General features: G+C 44.5%; 1 protein-coding gene across 1 annotated transcript in view; it reads right to left on the bottom strand.

Annotated features, from left to right (window-relative positions):
• The window catches only part of LOC128349701 (uncharacterized), a 269,429-nt gene that overhangs the window by 168,955 nt on the left and 77,213 nt on the right, over positions 1 to 23,261 (bottom strand). Inside the window, 1 exon segment of the mRNA XM_053306456.1 lies at positions 1,791 to 6,146. Coding sequence (XP_053162431.1) covers positions 1,791 to 6,146 — 4,356 coding nt within the window.

The following is a 23,261-nucleotide window of genomic DNA, read 5'->3' as shown; positions in this document are numbered from 1 at the left end:
AGAGTAAAGTCAAATTGCCAGTGCCATTTTCAGACCACATTTTCAGATTAGGGTTACCTTACTGATACAAGTTGTATATGTAGGGTTCCCAACCCTCCAGGACTGGCCTGGAGTCCCTAGGAACCAGCATTCTCTCCAGGTAACTACTGAAAGCAAACCTGGGGGCTTTAATGGCTTGATATTGCAAGAAATATGGGTGGGGTGCATGGGAATCTCCAGGAATGGCTTCAGTTACAGCCAGCAAACTTAGTTATATGCTGATGTGATTTTAGAATTTTGCCTCCCGCAGGATTCTGAAATATTGCCCTCTCACTGCAGCATTCCTTCAGAGAGCTCTGATTCACATAAACACACCAGACAAGATATGGATTTTTCCTTCATGTGATCTTTCATGATATTCTTGGGTAGCAGATGACAGAAATCTATTGTGTGGACCTGTACAGAGCTGGCATTACTCTGAAACACTCTGCTGTGACCCCAGTGATCACAGCTCTGGAGATTTTAGCACATATCACGTGGTATATAAACCAGGTAGGTAGGTAGGTAAATAGATTAGATAAAGGTGCTATCATAATGACCAAAATCTCAGCAGTGTGTCCATATGTCATCGTTCCACAAGTTATTTTGGGTTTTGTGGTTTTTTTTTAAGGCTGTTTGAGAGAAAATTTGTAGATTGGGGAGGAGTTGCTAATGTTGGCTGACCTTGTAACTTCTATTTTTGTACAATTTAATGCTATGGACTATGGTACTAAGACTAACACAATAAAGTTGGTACATTAAGAATGTAGCACAAGCATTGGTCTAGCCCTAGCCTTTGAGGATTACTGAGTTAATGACACTATGTTGCAGGAGGGAAACCCTCCCAGCCCTCTGAAAAACAATGGTGGCAACACCCATCATAGTTTCAAAGCAAACCAGAGTGCAGTTTTCTGTACACATAAAGAGGCTTCTTGTGACTCTGGCCGCATTTGCAAGTAATGCAGAAAACACACACACACACACACACACACTGCTCCCCCCCCCACCCCAGCTCTCCTGTCCATATTCAGATGAAACTGAGAGTGTTCTCTCTGGAGTCAGCGAGACTGCAGAGAGGAGGGAGAACTGGCTGTGCGGGCATCCTCCTTGCTTGAAGGAGAGCCCACATTTGGACATAACAGAGGTCCCATTGAAACCTGGTTTTGAGCAGTGAAACTCACTACAAACCAAGGGTTCAAATTGGAGTCTCTGGAGCGAAACATCAGATTGTGGAAGGAACGGGACTGGAGTTGCACACAGCCAGTTGTGTGCTGGAGGGAAACCTCTAGCCCCTACAACTCTGGTTCCCCATTACATGCGAATGTAGCCATAGTGTTTGGCATTTATGAGATTACTTTTTAAAGCAATCCTGTAGCCACATCCTGTATGTATGGAAAGATTGTCGAAAGTGGTTACCACTCCATTTTCTGGGACAAATTTATGAACAGGATCCTAGATTCTTGTTTGGTCCTGCTTATACGGTCTAGCTCTGTAAAAGTTACAGGGATGATCAGATCATCCCTAGGAAGTTACAAGAATGATCACTTTCCCCTGTGTATACACTCCTAGACTAACTTCAAAAGAGGATCTTGTGAACATGACCTCAGAATTGACCCAGAATTCCAGTCCACTCCTTGACATATGAAAATGGGCAGCCTTTGGAAGAAAAGGCAGGTTATACATTTTAGAAAGAAAAATAATTAATTTAAACGATACTGCACTCAGATTTCTTCAAAGCTAACCCACACCATCCCCATCCCAAAGAAACTCACCTCATCTCTGATTATATCACTGACTGAAGAAGCAGTGTTTAAGCTGATTTGTGACTGGCTGCTTATCCCACTGTCTTCTCTCTGATAATCATTATCTAATGAGTGCATAGACACCAAGAAGCTGGATCTGGGTTTCAATGTCTTTGGCCTTTCAGGAGCTTCCAGATTGCTGTCAATCACAGAGATGTTTCCCAGAGATATCATTGAAGTGGAGCTCAGCCGTACAGGGTAATGGAAACCTTTGCGTTGAGAACTGGTCCTAGGACTCTGGGGTTTGGGGCTCATAGGTCTGCAAGGCATATCTTTACGCTCATACATTGACAACTGGGGGCAAGAGGGAGTGAAGTGCGAAAATGACGTCTGTAGGTCAATTGGACTAACTGGAGATTTCAGCCACAATTCTTCGAAGGAAATATCTTCATCATTACCCATTGCTTCTTCTTTCCCATTGTAGTCCGGGCTGTGTGGACATTTTATACTCAGTTCATGAGAGAGCTCTCTCCTTCTCCTCCTCCTCCTGGCATCCACAGATACAAAGTCAACTGTCCCAGAGGAGTCAGAATGCCCAGCTTCTGTGGATGAGCCATTAGGCACACTTGAACTCATAACCACTTGTTCATTATGACATTCCTGATTTTCCTTGGAAAGTCTTCTAACAATGCTGCCAGGGCTTCTGTTTGAACAAGGACTCTGTTGTGTTGGAAGAGGACAGTTTAAGGCAGACCGCTTCATACCATCTGCCTCCTTGCTTTTCAGAAATGTTTTCCAGGATGTTTGGTACAACTTAGCTTTTTCATTTTTCATTGAAATCTTTGGACACTGTTCAGCATTTTCTTTCTCCAGAGATTTAGATTCGAAGAAACTTGAGAAGGATCTGTGGGCCAAGGCCAGTCTACTCTTGAACTTTTTGCTCTCTGTGCTTTTGTTTCGTTTAAAATCATTCTCTGATGAAGATTTCCTGAGTTCAGGGTACTCTGCAGACTCGCTGTCATTATTCTCAACAGAACCTAAGACTTTTCCATGGGAGGATTTCATTCTGGCCAGTGTGGGAGAACTTGTGCCCATGTCTTCTAAGAGTGTCCGGCCAGAGCTTGAAGCCTTTCTCAAGCTAATTCTGTTGAACAGTCCAGCAGGTCTCTCATAGAATAAGTCATCATCATCTGAATACTCTGCAAGACAATTTTCCTTGCTTTGGAATGTAGAGCTGGATGAACTATTTTGAATGTACTTTAAATCATCTTCCACCTCATCTGTCTTATTGCCATCTAATGCTTCTGTCTTGGTCTTGATGCTGCCTTGGTTTTCATCAGTCATTAGCTTAATTTTCCTGAAAGATGCCATTTTGGAAAAGGATAAAAATTTAGAAGGCTTGGGAGACTTCTCTGTGACCCTAGTCCTGTTGTTTCTCTGTACCGCCTTGTAGAAACTGTTATTACTACCCAGGAAATTAAAGAAGTTCTCATCCATCTCCTCACTGTTTGTGCTACCAGTACTGATATTATCTAGGCCTGTGGTGGAATTCTCTTGACTGTCACTTTTCACAGAAGAATCATGGATATCTGTGCTCAGATTCCATTCACTGACTCTGTTAATGCACTTGGGATCTTCCACAGAAAAGTCTCTGGCTGGTCCTATGTGTGGAGAATCCTCCCAAAGGCCTGTTTTCCCTTGTGATACCTCACACCTTTTAGTATCTTCCTTCTCAAGTATTTGCTTACTGTGAATGTTATTCCCCAGAGTCTTATTATCAGCAGTAGCATCCTGGCATTCACCAATAACACTATTCATTTCCTGCATTCTTGAAATAGCTACACAAGTGCCTGGCTCTACATTTGTGGTCATAGTTTTCCCCACCACCATATGGCCCCTTGTTTCAAATTGTAGGTTTATTTCTTGCACTATGTCAGAATCAGTATTCTTTTGGCAGGGCTTTATCAGTAATATCTCAGAATTTGTGCCATGCGATTCTAAGGGCAGACCATCTGCATCTCCCTCTTCTTTCCAAGTTCGCATAGCACATTCCAAACTTAAATTAGTCCCAGGGGAATCATCCTTCACACTCACTCCTGCACAGGCAGGAACTGAAGATAAAACCAGAACAGTTGCCTCTGCTTCCTCGTGTATGGTTTTTGTACCTTCTTGGGTGGCCATGCTAACCGGGAACTCACTGCCTGGCATAACCTGCACAGTCAAAATGTCCTTTCCACTGTTCAGCTGTAGGTTTGGAGCTTCCTGTGGCTTTATGGCATTTTTCATGGTGATAAGATGAGAAGCTGAGTCCTCATGTTCCAATTTCTCCATGGTTAATTCAGACAGGTAGCTCTCACCTTCCATGTTCTTTACTTGTAGCTCTTTCTGTCCTAGAGATTTTATCAAAAGAGGTTTTAACTCTGGAAGTGTCTCTGATTTTACCTGCTGGCAAACATAATGTGGTCTGGGTGCTAGTTCAAGAACAGAGATGTCTTCTTTACCACCACAACCACTATCACCACCCTTCCCTTCCATATTCATGAAATATATATTTGTTCTCTCCTGATTGGAAGGACACTTTAAGGTATTGGATTTTACATTTTGAAGCATGATTTCCCCGTGCTCACCTACAAAGTGCTTTCCATTTGATGTGAGAACCCCATCCAGTATTCCCCAATCTACATTGAGTCCAGAATTGCTCCTCAATTCACTTGCCCCTAGAAAGGCCTCAGTGTTTTGCGTTTCAAGGCATTTCCCCTCCATTTTCATCTGTGCACTAAGAGAGGAAACAAAGGTGCCACCTGTATTACCATCTTTCTCTGTGATGCATACACCACGGTAATTTTCTTGGATTTCAACATCACAGATATCAGATGCAGAACAAAGATTTTGAGAAAGCTCATTAATTTCAGTCTCACCCTCTGGTTTGGATTGATCTTTTTGTAATATTACTTTGGCATTTGTGGGTATTGGTTCACACTCCAGAGTTGGAATCTCCTGTTTAGAATTATACTTTGAGGAATATGGCATCTGGAACAGTTTCAATGACTTACTCTCACCACACGCATCTGTTCGTTTTGTTGTAAGGCCATAGAATTTGGATTCATTGTGTAAATTCTTTCTGGTAGCTTGGTGGGGGTTTGCTGCCTGTTGTACCTGGCTCTTATTTGACACTAGATGTGGATCAAGAAATAATCCTTTAATATCTGTATCTTTTCCCATCTTTAAGGACTTTTGTGAGCAGTCACCAAACCTTTCTAAATTTTTACATACACATTCATAATCTGACTCTGCTAGGTGTAACCTGGAGCATGACCAGCTTAGTTTTTCTGCCAGGCAAATACAATCATTGGTATGTTCTCTGAACTCTTGAGCACTTATGTTCCTGGGTGGACTTTGCCATGATTTTATTTCTAGGATTCCTGGCCTTCTGGGTGGCACCAGAAATGGAGATTTTAAACATGGTAAACTGGTGGTCTGTTGCTTTCTGCCACAGATGTGTACTGCTGCAGGTTTCTGATGATCAATTATGTTCTCCATACTGCACTGCATGTTAAGTGTAGAATCTTCTTTACACCTCACTTTGTCTTTGAGTGCTTCACAGTTTCTTTTCCAAGTTCTGTTTGTTTCCAAGTGAATATTAGGCAAACTATATCTTGAAACAGTTTCGGAGTGAACAAGAGAGTGCTGAGTCTCAGGGATAGTCAGAGAGCTTTCAGAGTTTGCTCTGAGACAAGCAACCCATGTTGCTGCTGTACCGGTGTTACCTTTTACAACAGCACTTACAGCTAGATTTTTTGAGCGGATATGGAATTGTGTCTCTCTGTCCATGGATTTTGCCTCTGCTATCAATGTGGCCTCAGTCTTTGTATCAAAGTTCTCTTTACTAGTTTCTGACCCCATGTAGGTAATACTGCAAGGTAACGTTTTCTCTTTCCCTATGGTCTCCTCTGTTTTTGACTCTGTTGCTTGTACTTCCAATTCACCTTTGCTTGTTGGTACGTGTAAAATGGAAGACAGTTCCACAGATTCCTTTTGCAAACATCCCAGTGGTCTTCTGAACTCTGGCTTGGAAGAAGCTATTTCTACTTTTCCTTCAGAATACTTATGCCATGGTTCTTCTACTTCTGGAGAAAGGCAACATGAACTCAGGCTGATTTCTCTAGTTATATCACTGGCAATGGACTCCGAGTCGGATGCACTTTCATAAGGTTCTGTCTTTATGTCTGACAATGATTCACTCTGATGTGACTGTGTCTCAAAGTAATCTTCATCTGTTTCTTGGCCTGATCCGCGAATCTCCAGCTCCAAAGTGCTTGGGACAGATGAATTCTGGTCCTCGTCAAGCTCTCCTTCACTCGTGCCATTTTCAGTGGGCTCTGGGGCCTGCACAGAAAGAGAAAGAATACATCAAAGATGTGATCTCATGACATAAGGGCTATATACCTGTAAAGCTAGTGATCTACAGTCTTTGGTTAGCACAAATACTGTGAGAAGGTAGTTTTGTACAAGATGCATAGTATCCAGTTAATCTAGTATACAGTTCATTTGCTGATAAAGAGGTATGGTTGAATAGATCTTACAGTTCAATCCTATACCCACTGTGCTCAAACTCCCAAACAAGTGGCAATCCTATGCACACATATTTGGGAGCAAGTCCCCTTGAGCACAGTGAGTCTTACTTCTGAAAAAAGAAAATGTTACATCCTCTGCTGCTTACAAACATATATTAATGCTGCTCCTGCCTGTTCTAACCATATCAAAAGTCAATGCACACAACTAGAAAATTTAGTTAGAATTACAGTGCATAATTTATGTAACTCAATTCATCTATTCAGTTTGCCCAACAGCTCATTCTCAATATTAATCAATTCAGAAAGGAAGTTTCACAGCCCCATCTGCTGTCTAAGTTATATATGCTTTCACATTTTCCTTTTTTAACACATAAAATATGTTTTCCCAAGTGATGCATGTCTATCCCCAATGTAGTTTTTTCTTTTTAACTTGTGAATGTGGGTAAACTTGCATGTAATTTAAGAAAAAAATATGTACAACTTTTGTAATAGTCCCTAAAAAGGTGAGTGTTTAATTTAAATGATGAATGTATATTTTCCAGTTCCGAAAAGGAAACAAGTTCTTTAAAATCTGCATTACTGCTTGCTGATGGCAATTTCTTGCATAGAAAAACACAGCCTCTGGGATCTCCTCCTAAGGGTGTGATCTTTCCAATACTAGAATGGTAGGAGTGTTTATTTCTATGATCCCAAAAGTATTGGCATTTGAATATGCATAATGTTGATCACAGTGTGATGTCATGCAGAGATGCAGAGATTCAATTTTAGTTGGGAATAGCATGTTGGAACTAAAAACTCTGTACAAGAAGTCCTCAACTTAAGGCGCCCTGAGTCTGAAGATATATTTAATTTGTAAATTGTCACCTTGTTTCAGCGTTATGATTGTGTTTCAACTATGCAACACTCACCATGGGAGGGGAGGCTCTGATAAATGGCCGGTGGTGTGTGGGCTAGAGGAGGAGGCAGAACTACCTAGTTGCCTTCCTTCCTTCCATGGAAGTGAGAAAGATACAGGAAGAGACTGGGAAATTAGTGGATGGCAAGGGTGAACAACTTCTTATTCCCCACCATCAACTCCTCTACTGCATGTCTGCACATCTGTGAGTGACACACCACCAGCTTTGACAGCAGCTGGGGGGGTGAAGGTATCCATCCTTAATTCAGGAACCAAACCCCCATTTATACATTGTTTCCTGGGGGGAAATAGGTTATGAGTTAAGATACAGTTTTCAGGAATCAACTGTGATGCAAGTCTGAGGACTAGGGATGTGCAAAAAATTTCGGGCACAGAACGATCTGTGCCCGAAACGAGCAATTTCGGGTGATTCGGGGCCGAACCGAATCACCCCCGATGTCCCCCAACATTTTTCGGGCCCGAGCCAAATCACCCGAATTTCGGGCCCGAAAAATTTGGGTGATTCAGTTCATGGTTGATTTTGGGGGATTTTTTGAAGTTTTAGTGACTTTGGGGCAGTTTGGGGGCAGAAAGTGGATCTGCCCCAAAAGAGTGGGGTGGGGTGGTAGTGCCTAATGGGTGGAGGCTACCACCCCAAATTCAGGGGGATTGGGCAGAGGGCTAATTTTTGGGGAATATTTGAAGTTTTGGTGTCATTGGGGCAGATTGGGGGCAGAAAGTGGATCTGCCCCAAAGGAGTGGGGTGGGCTGGTATATAGTGCCTAATGGGTGGCGGCTACCACCCATCCCCAATTTCAGAGTGATTGGGCAGAGGGGTGAATTTTGGTGAATTTCTGAGGTTTGTCTTCATAAGGTGAAGTGTGCTAAATTGATTACTTCCTCATATTCATAGTAATTGAGAGTGTGAAAAAATGAAAGTGGGGTCATGAGAGTTGTTTAATTGAAAAAAATCTCATTTGCTATGATAGAATGAGAATTCACAGAGGTTAAATCCGAATCGAATCAAGGGTGATTCAGGTGGCCCATATTCGGGCACAAAACAGAACAGGGATGATTCGGTTCGGGTCCCGAACCGAATCACCAAATACCCGAATTGCACACCCCTACTGAGGACTTCCTGTATTATACAAGCTGCTTGCTCGTATTAGTCCCATTCAATTCACTTAGACTTTATGCAAGAGCTTCTTCACATATGAGACTATTCCAGCGAGAAAATCATTTCCATATAGGAATTTAACCACGTGTAAAGTGCCCTCAGCAAAAAAAGGGGGGCAGGATTTTAAGGTGAATAAGAATGTTCAAAATGGAGGTGGGACATTGTGGAGATATTGGGCGACCCAGTATATCAAGTTCATTGGCATTTCACTTGCTAACCACTACTCAGTGTATAAGATTTGCTTCAGATTGTATGTAAAGAATATGTTTTATTAATGTGTTCTACTTAATGCTTGATTATGTACACATACAACTGGGCTGAAAGGTGCCTCTGCCAATGCTATACCAAGCTATACCACAAACTGAGTTATTGGTCCCAACATAATACCAGTCCCAGAGCACGGTGTGAGGGCACATGGTTCAGCAACCTTGCTTAAACTAAGCCAGGCTGTGTCTGGATTGGAGACCAGTTAGAAACCCCATTTACATGCCTGAAACATAAAGCAGGGCTCAGCGACAACCACTGGAGAGATGTTGTACTGGAGCTGGAGAGGGACAGTTGCTCTTCCTCTGCTAAATATAAGAGAATGCTAGCACAGCATTAGGCTGGATGTCAATCAATGCCTAACAAGGCTCTGTGGGGAGAGCGGGCTTAGCAGACGAGCAGGGAGCCCACCCTGGGCATCCAGATCGGCCGCCCACATGATTACCAGCTCAGTCACAGAGCCAGTAGGGGCGGCAGGGATCAGGGCCCACCCGGCCCCTGGAAGTCCCAGCATGCCCTACCCAAGTGCACGGCACATGCTGGGGAGACCCCTGAGGCGGGGAGGCTTGCTATAGCCGCCTGGCCGGGGGTCTCCTCATGAGTCACCGTGGTGTGGAGCCACACCGTAGTGACCGTAGTGACTCACAATCTCAGGATCTGGACCTGATAATTCTGCCCTACCCTCATTTTAGGATGAAGGAAGTTAGAATCTCGTCCCCTCTTTGCCTGCAGGAAGAATAACTTGGCAGTTGCCTTGGAACTATCAGAAATTATTACAGAGGACTTCAAACAATTTCTAAGCAACCAACAAGTGGTTCTTCCCTTCCATCTGCTTCAGTGTCTTACTCAGGGAGAAAATGTCTCTTTGGGATGCAGAGAGCAGCTTCTGGAAACACTGAGGCCATAGACCTCATCACCCAGATGCTGGCACAGCCCATAACAGCAACGTTGTCTGAGCAATCTGCTTGTCAAAACAATGTCAACCACCAAGATCAAAATAACAGTCACATGGCATTAATGTCACATTACATGGGGAGGATTGACTTTTCAGCTGGGCCACCCACACTAGACTGAAAAAACAAGGACAGCCAGAGCTTTCTGGGCACACCTATATTCCGCTATCTTGCCACATCATGTACTAAGAAAGATGGTTCTTCCCCAGATGTTTGCAATCTGGCTTTCTCAATGCAAGCAAGGAGTAGGCGTATGTAATTCAGTCATGAAGCCTCCACAAATTCCAGACTGTAAGATCACCTTGCATGGTAGAGTGTCACATAATCAACAATCCAGCTATTATTCTACAGGAATTATGGAGAAAGAAAAATAACCTCACTAGAGTCTGTGATTTACTGATCAATTGACCCCATACCAGTATTCCGAACAGATGGGCACCTAGGTGATTTTGGAGCCTAGACCTAAAGGCCTTTGGAGCCCTGCCCCCCCCCCCCGCAAGTTAAGCATCATTTTGTAACACATAGGTTCTTTAGGCACAAACCACACCACCCAGGACAGACTAAGGAGGATTTGGGGGGGGGCAGGGGGTGTGAAGGCCCTGGACTTCAGCCCCAACATCCAGGGGTAAGGTTTGATTCTGAAACTCGGCTTTCAAGAAAGGTAAGAAGGAAGTTTATCAATCTAGCAATGAGATACACAGTGCACCACAGGGTTGGGCTGCAAGATGAGAGATCTCATCTCCAGTTTAATTTCAAACAGTAAGATGATAAGCAGAGCTCAGGAACCAAAATACACAAACCTAGAGATTTTCTTCCTTAGAGATGAAAATGGCCAGGTACTTTCTGGAGAACTCACTTTGCGTTTGTCTGGTCCAATGGTTCCCAACCTAGGTTCCTCCAGATGTTGCTGAACTACAACTCCCACCATCCCCAGCCACAATAAATTATAGCTGGGAATTATGGGAGTTGTAGTTCAGCAACACCTGGCTGAACCCAGATTGGGAACCACTGGTCTAGCCTTTGGCTTTTCACCCACTACTGTAATGTATTTTGAATAGAAATTGTAGTACCTGGTCCAAAGGGGGCTCCTGTACTTTTCATGGCAAGAAGGTACAGCACATTGCAGTGATGGGAAGAGCTCACTGTACCAAATGTCTTCACGTCACACAGCTACAGAAGCCACCTTTACTTCCCCTTGGTCAAGAGCTTGCAGCTCCTCTTACTGGTGAGCTCTGGGACAAACTACACCTTACATTAAGCACATCATTAAGAGATGGGTTAACCCATGTCTCACCCACCCACCCCCACACAAAAAAGAGCCAGGAAGTTTTTCACACATGGCTTTATGCCTCGGAGTATCTGAAGAGCTGATCTGCTCTTTGGGGGATTAGTTTGACAGTTCACATAGCTGTCGGCCCCTCCATGCACTCCTTGGCAGATCTTTTTCCTGTGCATTCGCATCTACCTGGTCCGGGTTTTCCCTCCAACACAGAGGAAGAAGCGGGAGAGCTTCTTTTTAAAATAGTTAAGGGCAAGAATGAGTTGTCAAACAGCTTATTCAAACAGCAGGATGCTTAACTTGAGCCAGTGTGGTGTAGTGGCTAGAGTGCTGGACTAGGACCGGGGAGAACCGGTCGAGTTCAAATCCCCATTCAGCCATGATACTAGCTGGGTGACTCTGGGCCAGTCACTTCTCTCTCAGCCTAAACTACTTCACAGGGTTGTTGTGAGGAGAAACTCAAGTATGTAGTACACCGTTCTGGGCTCCTTCGAGGAAGAGTGGGATATAAATGTAAAAGAAAAGAAAAGAGCCAGCGTGGTATAGTGGTTAGAGTGCTGGACTAGGACTGGGGAGACCCGAGTTCAAATCCCCATTCAGCCATGAGACTAGCTGGGTGACTCTGGGACAGTCACTTCTCTCTCAGCCTAACCTACATCACAGGGTTGTTGTGAAAGAGAAACTCAAGTATGTAGTACACCGCTCTGGGCTCCTTGGAGGAAGAGCGGGATATAAATGTAAAAATAAAATAATAATAACAACAACAACTCTTGCCTTTGTGAGTGACTGCCTTCATCACATAACAACAACAACAACAACAACAACAACTCTTGCCTTTGTGACTGCCTTCATCACATAATGTTTACCCCATCACACACAGAGACACCTAATGGAATCAGCCTAGACAACAAAGGGCTCAGGTATCCATTCAGCATATCTAAAGCCTATGTAAAATATAGCAAGACACACATTTTGCAGTCTGTGCTTGTGTTTAGCTCAAGAATTTCTCCCTCCCCCTCCCTCAACAGAGTATCACCAATCTACAACAACAACACTGCCCCCCAGCGCTTGCAACTGCAAATCACTTAGAACAGACCATACCCAAAACAGCTGTCAAACTCCCTTTCACTGAGTTTTGTAAAAAAACCCGATTTACTGGCATGACCACCCCAAATATAACAGAGAAAATTGCGGGGCTTAACACAAGCCCCGAGTTATTTTTCAAAAGCCTCTGAAACAAGAGGATTTTAAAAAACTGGACATACTTCGGGCTAAGCCAGAATTTGCAGCCTCCGTTCAGGGAAAATCAAAGTCCCTTCTGTCCTGGTCCCTGATAGCCTGCAGGGAGGCCGGGGTAAATCCAGAGAATATGTGGACTAGCACACTCCAATCAGGAGTGGATTTGCATCAAAGGTCCTGTGTGAAAAGCCTCCAGGGTAGGGGATGTGAATTGTAATTGTGACATGTAGGGAGGAGGGCTGCGCTGTTTTTCTGTCCTAATTGCCTCCTCAAATCAGCTATTTGCAGCAAATAGCCACCTTGAGGGTGATTTTTAGAGGAACAACAGCATGGGAAAGTAATGTTAACCCCACCACCACCACCACCACCAGGCCTTCATGCAACAGTCCCACTGCATGAAACAGTCTCTACATTACTGTCCTGGGCTGATTTTTGTAGAAAAGAGACACTTCCAGGTTTAAGCCTGACTTGTAATGATAGGCTTAACATACATAGTTTTGCCTTTAGACAAGTGACTCCATCTTTTACAGCTTGGAATTCTGGATCTGTAACTAGCTAGAAGGTTGCATCAGCACTATTTGCTTGTTTGTTTAAAGATGTATACCCTACATTTGAGATGGCTTGCAAGTTGCAACAGATCATACAATTCAGTACAAAAGCTGAGGTTGTGGGTCAGCTAAGAGAGATGTGGGAGACATGATGTTAATGTCTCTCCTCAGAGCTCTGATGTTCTGCATCTCCTGTTGCTATCTTGAGAGACTTGCAGTAATCCGGAAGGAAATAGCTCTCCTCTGATCTGGAAACACCAGATGTAATATATACAGATTTAGCTCTGATATAAGCAGAGTTCTGAACAAACCGGAACTCTTGATATCATGAACATGAAAGATTTAATTGGTGGGGGGGAACCTAACTTAGAGAAAATATTTTTCAAATTCTGTTTGTAGGAACTTGTCCCATAGGAACATAGGAAGCAAGCTGCCATATACTGAGTCAGACCATAAGTCCATCTATCTAGCTCAGTATCGTCTACACAGACTGGCAGCGGCTCCTCCAAGATTGCAGGCAGGAATCTTTCTCAGGCCTATCTTGGAGATGCCAGGGAGGGAATATATCTCACCTTGCTTATTCCAATAGATTACGAAACAAATCCACATGTCAATACATCTCAGGATCAATCCAAAATTGTCACTCAAGGATATTATACCCCAAATGGTTGACAAAAATGTTGACTTTGCTCCAAAGCAGATGTTGGAGATGTGTGGCCTGGACCACAGATACTATGTACATTTGCCAGACATCCTACTTACTAGTAAATTCTAGAATCAAATTCTGCGATGGATATATAAATTTTTGAGCATCTCTCTTTGAAATACATAGACAGGTCTAGGATCGGTGTTTTGAAATATAAATTTATCAAAGGAAAATTCAAGTCCTTTAATATACAAGTGCAATAAAACTATAGTGGAGTGACCTCTTAACAAACTCATTCTCCAGATTCTGAAATGATATTATTAGTATATTGGCATATGGAGGAGAAAGAGGGAGGGTTTTTTGTATAGTGTCCACAGTTAAAATGTTGTTCATAGCAATGCTCTGGAAAGAAAAGAACATATTATCCATTAGTTAATTAACTACCCATTAATAGTTAATTAAATCTGGAAAATCACAAATGCAATGACCAACATCTAGCATAGCATATAGTATGGGGTGTGTGTGATTTTTGTTAATCTCCACTACATTCTGTAGTCCAGTGTGCCCCCCTCAGCAATACAGGAGAACCTCAGTATTGGGGGGGGGGTCCATTCTCCACTACTACCACAGATACAGAAACTACATTTACTGAATAATTGGGGCAATGGAAATCTGGGGGTTAGGTTCCTGGAGGTTGGGGAAATGTCAAAAAAGCGGGTTAAATGGCCCTAGAAAAGCAGGGGGGAGTGGCCTACTATGCTCTGCAGGTCTCCAGCAGTACAGCAATGCCCTCCAAGAGCATAATATTGGCCAAACATCATGAGATCTTTTGATGGCTTTTTGTTAAAAATGAGCCATAAGATGGCTCCCAATCTCTGCCAAACTCAAAATGGTGGCTGGAAATGACCAACCCGCCACCTCGAACTCGTGGATATGCTTGAACTCTTCCCCCCCCCCCACATGTATACCATGGTTGGGTGTCTATCACCCAACCACGTATATTGGACCTGTGATTAACGAGGTCCTCCTCTATGAAGGACCTCAATGAAGGACCTGAAGGTCACACAGCTGTCACAGACATATTGTTGGTAGGGGTGTGCAGAATGTTCTGAAGTTTGAACGTTCCACCTCGAAATGGGCTGTTTCAAGTGTTCTAAGCTCAGAACAGAACACCCCTAAAAATGGGGGCCTGTTCTGCTCTTGAAACAGAAACAACCTGTTCCAAGGCGGAACATGCCAACCCCATGCCAAGCACCATTTTGGAATACATTCCGAGGTCAGAACGTAATGCAAAATGCTTTTTGTGTATACCCCTAATTATTAGGATTGGGAAGCACAGTCAGCTTCAGAGGGAAGGGGAGACTAACTATAATTGGCCCTCCCCCTAGCACATGCTGAATGTTCACGGCACATGCTTCATTAGTCTGGATGTTGCCCAATGCAATTCATCAATATGACAAAATCTAGAAAGGAATTAACAGCAAATCTGAAACTACTAAATCCTGGCTAAGATGTTAAACTGCCCTAGAATAATCATACATATGTGTCAGCAATTTTGTAATTTTTTTATTTTTCTGGTTGCTTTCTTTGTAGTGTACGGAATTTCTGCACATATTCCCTGCACTCAGGTCTAACCTGTAGGAAATTAGCATGCATGGTAAAAAAAACAAAAACACACATATCTAGCATAGCCTGCACCGCAACTAGCAGAGCGGGGAGGCAAAGGAATAAACAGATGCCAGGAACTGAGGTGCTGGGGAGGCATGCAGGCAAGTGGGGTGGGACAGCACAGGATGGGGCTGGCAGCTCCCAGAGGAGCAGCAGGGGTGGGAAGAGAACTTGCTCTGGCATTCCGACAGCTGTTGCTCTTGGGTCAGAAAAGATGCTGGGTAGGGGCAAGTGGGGAGGGCTGTGGCACCTTTCTCCAGGAGGGAAGGCTGCAGGGCCTGGGCTGTCCAGCCAAGCGCCCTGCCCTCACCCACCCACCCGCCAGCCGCAGCCAGGAAAAATCATGTAAAATATTTCTGTATAAGCCACACCCGCTTAGTTCCCCACATCACCCCTCATGGGAAACACACACACACACACACACACACGCACACACACACACACACACACACACACACACACACACTTATAACCTACAATACAGTAATATGAAATCTCCAAACCCTATCCTGTGACTCTCCCCAGTTTTAGCCAAAGCTTGCCTCCGCAAAGCCTTCAAAAAACAGTAGCTAAGAGGCCCCTCACAAAAGGTAAGGGGAGTGGACGCCTCTGGTCCACCAGTAATTCAAGCACTGAATAGAGACAGAAAAATAAAATGAAACATATCAGTGGTGCCACCCTCAATGCTATTCTAAACATACCGTCATGCCTGGACTCCCCGAGAGCCTCATGCTGTGGTCATGCTGGGAACTGTGGTTTTGTTTTCTGTTCAGGGGGCATTTAGTTCTATGTGCTGCCATCACTTTTTCTGGTTTTTGTTGCAAAGATCCATAATGCCTACAACCCTTTCTTCTCCAATTTCTGTTGCCAACGATCTGATGCTCCCATTGATCTATTACCGCAGATATCCTTCTGGGTCCTGCTTTGAATGCTGCTTCCATTTGTATCCCTAGTGCCACAGCCGTGGCCAGAGTCAAGGAATCCATCTGCAAAAGCAGGGTCTCCCTAATTCTCCCGTCTTCAGCTTTCTCAATCAGCTGATCAAGCACCAACTCCTCCTGCAAAGGCCCAAAGCCACAGCCTGATGCCAGTTCCCACAATGCTGAAGCAAAACTCACAAAGGTCTCCCCAGGAAGCTGTGCCCGTTGCCGGAAAGAGAGTCTCTGTATTCTCTTGAAAACACTTTGCCCTGATACAAAATGCTGCTGAAACTCATGGATAGTCCCAAAGCATGTAACTGGTCCCAGCTTTGTAACAATCTTCTGGTTTCCCTCATCCAAATGGTGGGGGAGGTGATCCTCCATGTTCTCCAATTCATGGAATCTCAGACAAAATCCACATATTTGAGTCTATGAGATGAGGGCACTAGTTGGCTTCCTAGCTCTGGAAGAAATAATAGCTAGGAAGGCACACAAGTCCACCATTTCCCAGTGTCATACTAGAGTATTAAACATACTTGCACCACCTTGCTTTCCTAATTAGCAGTGTCGGCTTAGTCAGCAGAGCCACCTCCAGACACTTCCCCATCAACTGACCTGACCTGTAATTTGTAATTTGGACATCCCTGCCTTTGATTTCCTTGTTGCTGATACAAGATGGCTATAAGATTCAGAACCCTGGATCTGATGCCAGGCTTGGAAGGAAAGAAGTTAAGCAGGAGGGAGGGAATAAAGAAGGCAAGGACAAGTATCTGTTGTATGGAGAAAAAGCTGGGTGTAGTTTGTATGTCAGAACATGGCCTCAGAATCTTTTATTTCTATTTGATCTTTCGGGAGTTTTCCACACAGGGTTTTTAAATCCCTTTAATTCATATCTCCTCCTGAATGGATGGTGTGTGTGTTCACATATTGGGCAGATTTACCCTGAAGTCCCTGCGAGCTATTGGGGAGCACTTCACACCAGGGGCATAGCTAGGGAGAGGGGCCCCATGTTCACCCCTCTCTCTGGTGGGCCCTTGGAGTGAGGGAGATAATTAAGAAAATAGGGAAGGTTGGAGCTGTGGGGGGCCTCAGGAGCTGGGGGGCCCATGTTCTTTGAACCCCTTTGCTCAATTATAGCTGCACTCCTGCTTCACACACAATTTGGGTTTTTCACTGTGCATTAGAGTGTAGCCCAATTTATATCGGGGGGGGGGCGGGAATCCACTTTTTGTGGCAGTTTTTTGGGACAACTTTGAGTTCACAGCAAAGCCTCGCAGTAAACCCAGGGTAAAGCCTGCTGTCTGGGAAAGCTCCTGGAAGTTTTACAGACAGGGCTCTCCCCTCCCCATCCTCGAATCCACTTCTGATTGGAGTGTGCCATATTCGCTGGATTTAACCCAACCTCCCTGCAGGCTCTCAGGGACCAGGACAGACAGGGCTTGGTTTTTTTCGGAAGGGAGGCTGCAAATTCTGGCTTAGCCCGAGTTATTTCCACTCCGAGGTAAAAAAAATCCTCTATTTCCAGCAGCTTTTGGGGGGAAACTCCGGGGCTTCTGCTTTCTCCAAGGGTGTTGATGGAGGTGCTGATGGCTATGCAAAGGAGGTGCTGATGGCTATACTAATGGTCCATCTAATCCCTCAAATTAAAATGCCTCAAATCTGCTGCAGAGCAGATTCACTCTTCAGAACCCCACCACCACCCCAAGCATAGAGCCATGTGTGAAAAACCAGCTGGCACTAGAGAGAGAGAGAGGATTCACAGTGCTGTCTGAATCCCAAGAGAACAAAAATCTCAGTATAAAATAATCACCAAATGCTAAGAGAAGTAAACTGGATATAACCAAGTCTACAAGTAGCTCAACTGCCCGGAGGCCAGTTTCACTGCATACAGACTAAACAGTACCCTTTTAACAACAACAAAACCCAACCCTACACTAATTTCCACATAGGCAGTCCTACTCAAGAGTCCCAGTTAAAAACTACTATCTAGAAGGCTGCCAATAATATGTGTAAGGTTACCTGTTTCCTACAGTATATGGTGTCACTTCACACCCACATCATTTATCTAAATATAACCCAGCCTAAATCCAGCTGATGCGATGCTACAACTACACATCTGTAAACCAGGATGAACTGACAGGTTGCTTGTTTTTCTATGATTGCTGCAACCTCATAGGCTGTCTTCTGGAGTGTTGGTGTGACAAGACAGTGAGATCCGATGTTTGAGGATAAGGATGGGAAGTCCAGGAATGCAGACCTGTACACCGGCTACATTGGAAGGATATCTAACTGTTGATGGAAGCTGAACCCCTGAGATTGCTCAGGCACCCTTCCTTCCCAATTCAGCTCCTTGCTGTTGTGCATACAAAAGCAGGGTGGATGCAGTGGCTAGAGTCTCAGACTAGGATTGGGGGAGAGCCAGGTTCAAATCCCCACTTACTAGCTTACTGCCTTACTAGCTGACCCTGGAGCAGTCCTTCCTTTCATCTTTAAAAATCTGACAAAGAAGGACCTGATCTGGGCTGAGAGTGTGGTGTGCAATGAGGGGGAGTTTAATACTTTCCTCCTGAACCATTGCCCACCCTGTATAATGCACCCCAAGTAGCAGTTTGGTCCTGAAGGGCACCTTTGAGAGCGATTGCCAGTTGGGAGCAAAATGGGGCCCCAAATGGCCCAAGGGGAAGTAATAATTTCCCTCCATTATGCACCACACTCCCAGCCTGGATCAGGGCCCTGTTCATCTGATTTGTAAAGATAAAATAACTGCTTCTGAACCACTTTTGGATTAAGTGCATCTTCTAAAGACACATTCAATGCATTGTGTAGTATGACCCTGAAAGTTTGTCAACTTTCTTAATGTCATCATACTTGTCTGGTTTCTCCAAGCAGCATGTCAAGGCCACAATCCCTGCTAACTGAGCAAAGAGATACCTTTTAAAATGCTGATTATCTTATATTTAGCAGGGGGAGAGCAACTGGACCTATCCAGCCCCAACACAGCAACCCTCCAGTAGCTCTTGCTGATATCTGCCTTATGTTTCTTTTTAGATTGTGAGCCCTTTGGGGATAGAGGACCATCTTATTTATGTATTGAGGTCATTCACACAATCAAAAACTGTTCTGCTTGGGTTTGGGAGCTGTGTGTGCTCCCAGTTTTCGGTTTTGTGGAAGCAAGGTCAGAGGAAAACCTGAGTAGAAGTGATTATGTGGAAGCAAAGGAGGAGGGAAACCTGGGTAGCTTTTCCTTCTCCTTGCTTCCACACAATCACTTCTACCTAGGTTTTCCTCTAACCTTGCTTCCACACAACCGAAAACTGGGTGCACACACAGCTCCCAAACCCAGGTAGAATACAGCTTTTGATTGTGTGAATGACCTCATTATTTATTTTTCTTTGTAAACCACTTTGAGAACTTTGGTTGAAGAGTGTTATATAAATATCTGTAGCAGTAGTAGTAGTAGTAGTAGTAGTAGTGGTGTTTACTTCCAGCTATGGCTCTGTTGATTTCTAGCTGTGCTACATGCTGATGTGATGTGTCAGTGCTGACATCCCATGAAGAATTAAGTGCAAATTGGCTTTTTGCAAATGTAGCTCCATGCAAAAACTCCCTGATCTCTGCCAAGTTCTGCACATGGCATTAGCATTAACACAATCATCTGGGTTCATGACAGTCATGGCTGTAGGTCAATAAGGATTTATCCTATGAGGAATGGTTAAATAAGGTGGGTGTGTTTAGCCTGGAGAAGAGAAGACTAAGGAGGGATATGATAGCCATCTTCAAATATCTGAAGGGCTGTTGCACAGAAGGAGTGTAGACTAGTTCTCTGTGGCTCCTGAGGGCAGGTCTAGAACCAGTGGGTTGTAATTAAAAGGAAGCAAATTCAGGCAAGACATTAAGAGGAGCTTCCTCTTTGTAAGGGATGCTCAATAGTGAAACAATCTGTCTTGTGCAATGGTGGGCTCTTCTTCACTGGAGGTTTTCAAATAGCAGCTTGGACAGCCATCTACCAGGGATGCTGTAGCAGTTTCCTGCATTGAAGAGGGGGCTGTACCAGGCGTAGAGGGAGGCCAGCAGTGGCCTGGGCTCAGCCCGCTGCCGTGGCCCACTAGCCACGCCCCCTGTGTCTGACATCAGAAGCGGGGGCGTGGCTTAGCTCCCAAAGGGGCTGCACAGCTAACCACACCCCTTGCGTCTGACATCAGATGCGGAGAGCATGTCTGGCATGGGAGGCATGGCCCCTGAGGGGCGGTGGCCCAGGTTCTTTGAACCCGTTTGCTCAACGGTGGCTTCGCTCCTGGGCTGTAATAAAAAACTTCTAATGTCCCAGTTCTAAAATATTATGATTCTATAATTTTAAAATGCTCCTGTCACCCTCTGAGGAGGTCATGAGAATGTACCTAAACACCAGGATATAGAATAACAAAACAAATACCAGGATACAGAACTATGCAATTTTGTGTAGGGAGCCACCAAAAGCCACTGGGTCCAATCTCTTCACCTAGCCAGGATGCCACAGGCATAGGGATAACCATATCAGTTTTGTTACCAGCTTAACTGTCACAGCGTCCCACAAAGCATCCTGGGAATTGTTGTTTGCTAGGCTCCCTAGCCCTCCCCACAGAACTATAGTTCCCAGAGTTCCCTGAGGAAAGAGAAACATTGTTGAATCAGTTTAAGCATAAATACGTCCATACTCACAGCCACACACAGATGCACAGTCCTTAACAAATCCCTAACAAGTTTGCTTGCTTGTTTGTTTGTTTGTTTCCATTTATATCCCACCCTTCCTCCAAGGAGCCCAGAGCAGTGTACACAGAATAATCACTATAACCTGTAATCACCCTCAGTTAAGGTGTATTACAAGCAGAGATCAGGATGGAATAACCAAAGTTGTCCTAGAAAAACATGTAATTATAGTAAGATATACCTAAATTAGGGTTTCCCGACTAGGGACTTTCCTAGAGGACATGATGTGACTATTTTGGGGACCAAATTCCTCTTTACTTTTCTTTTCTTGTTTTGGCATTAAGAGAAATAGAGACTATTTTGAGGACCAAACAACTTTTTTTTGCATGTATTGTGATGTCAAAAGTTCTGGGGTGCATTTTGCTCACTCAGAACACTTTGCTCTCATGAGCAGCTTCTCTGTCTCTTTCGCCTTCCTGCTGACCATCCATCCAATTGGGAAGCCAGAGTGGAGGTTCTGCTTCAGTGGCAGGTTGCAAAGCCTCGTGATGCAGGAGCACAGATAGGTGGGCCCAACAAGTGCAGCTTGCTTCCTTCATGTGGTGGCGGTGGTGGTGGGAGTGACAAGCTAGCTGTTAGCTAACTAACTTAACGCATAGGAACATAGGAAGCTGCCCTATATAGAGTCAAAACACTGGTCTATCTAGCTCAGTATTGTCTTCACAGACTGGCAGCGGCTTCTCCAAGGTTGCAGGCAGGAATCTCTCTCAGCCTTATCTTGGAGATGCCAGGGTGGGAACTTGGAACCTTCTGAATGCAGACACTCTTCCCAGAGTGGCTCCAATCCCTAAGGGAATTATCTTACAGTGCTCACATGTAGTCTCCCATTCAAATGCAAACCAGGGTGGACCCTGCATAGCTAAGAGGACAATGCATGCTTGCCACCAAAAGACCAACTCTCCTCAGTTAGCAGCTACCTCTGCTAACTTGGCAGGCTAAAATGCGGGATTTTGTGACTAATGATTAGTCACATAGAAACTGCATAGAAGCTACAGCCTGAAACTGAAATAACAACTAGCTGGGCTGGGCACAGAGTATCTGCGCCTCTAGTTCTCCCCCCTCCTTCTCCCCTCCCTCTTGGTTTCCCCTCTGTTATCAGTCCCCAGCTGCCACTGCTGTTTTCATTCCCCACCTGCCCCTGCTGTTTTCTCCCCCCTCCCTCCCACTGGCGTTTTCTTTCCCCACCCACCTGGCACCGCCACCATTTTCTTTTTCCCCACCAACCCTCCACTGCCATTTCCCCTCCCCTGCCCACCTGCTGCCGTTTTCTTCCTCCCCATCGCCATTTTCTTTCCCCCCTCACCTGCAAGCCTGTCCGCCAGCACTTTCCTCTCCCCCTGCTGGCAGTTCACTCATAAACTCTTGTGAGAGCTGCCACACATTGGATTAGTGAAGGGTATGCCTTAGAGAAATATATATATAGATTCTGAGGGTGTTCGCATAGGGCTGCTTTGATGTGGTGTCCCCTCCATTCCTTCCAAATTTTTCCCATGGACCGTTAATACCATTTGTTCTTGGTTCTTTTTCTGGCCAATAGCTTTCTAGAGTAGGTAGGATGTCATACCTCCTTTTTTTGCTCCTTGCCAAGTTAGTGGTCTTATGGAAGACCATCGACTTGGCAAGGACAGTGGTCTTACTGGTGTTCCACAAAATCACCCAGCCCTTCCCACCCCCTCAAAAGGGAAATAAAAAAGTTGCTGCTCTATCACTATGGCCCCCTCCATACATCTCAGAGAAATGTAGGAGTACTTTGAAATATCACAAAACGCCACTGTAGAAAGTTGAACTTTTTAGCACGGTTATTATTCAGGCTAAGCTCCAGTGTGCAGGAAAAAAACTGAATCGTGTATGGAGTGCTCCTGATACCTTGCAGGGACCTTGAGGTTAATCCTCCCAATGTGCAAACTACTCCCAGGAAACTTTGAAGTAACTTTGCTGCCTGGGAAATCCCCTTGAGGCTTTACACACAAGACTTCTGCCCCGAATCTCCTTCAGGAGAGAGTGTGTGTGTTCACACACCAGCCAAACTTACCCTGAAGTTCCATTGAGATTCTTGTTCCCACTCCACACGCGTTAGGCTTTATCCTGAGAATTCTAGCTTATCTCGAGGTATTTCTGGATTTTAAAAATGTTGGTTTAAACCTACTTTTTCTGAAAATGCTGGAGCAAACAGGGAGAGGCGCTGACGTAGAATCATTAGCATGGTAAGAGGCATGCTCTCTTCAGAAATGCAGATCTATCTCTGTAGGGAGCTCTCTCTCTCTTTCTCCACCTCCCATTGGCTAGAAGGAAAACACTGACACCTGCATGTGGACTTATTTCAAAAGCAAACAGAGAGCAGAGTATAGTTCAAAGCGGCTTCACTCAACATTTACCCCGAAGCCTGAAGCCAAGTGCGAATAACTCCCTGGCAAACCTATCTAAGTGACTCAGATGTCCCTATGAAAGGTGAAAATACCAGAAAGGTTGGTTACTTCACACTGTAGTAAAACTGATAGCCATTACCTTCTCTAACACTTGCTTCTTTTCATTGCTATAGTGCTCAGTAAAGTAAAGTGTGCCGATGAGTTGGTGTCAACTCCTGGTGACCAC

The sequence above is a fragment of the Hemicordylus capensis genome, chromosome 3, assembly GCF_027244095.1.
Source record: "Hemicordylus capensis ecotype Gifberg chromosome 3, rHemCap1.1.pri, whole genome shotgun sequence".
In the NCBI taxonomy this organism is placed as follows: Eukaryota; Metazoa; Chordata; class Lepidosauria; order Squamata; family Cordylidae; genus Hemicordylus; species Hemicordylus capensis.
The sequence above is the reverse complement of the archived record's forward strand: the minus strand, read 5'-3'. Positions and strand labels throughout refer to the sequence as shown.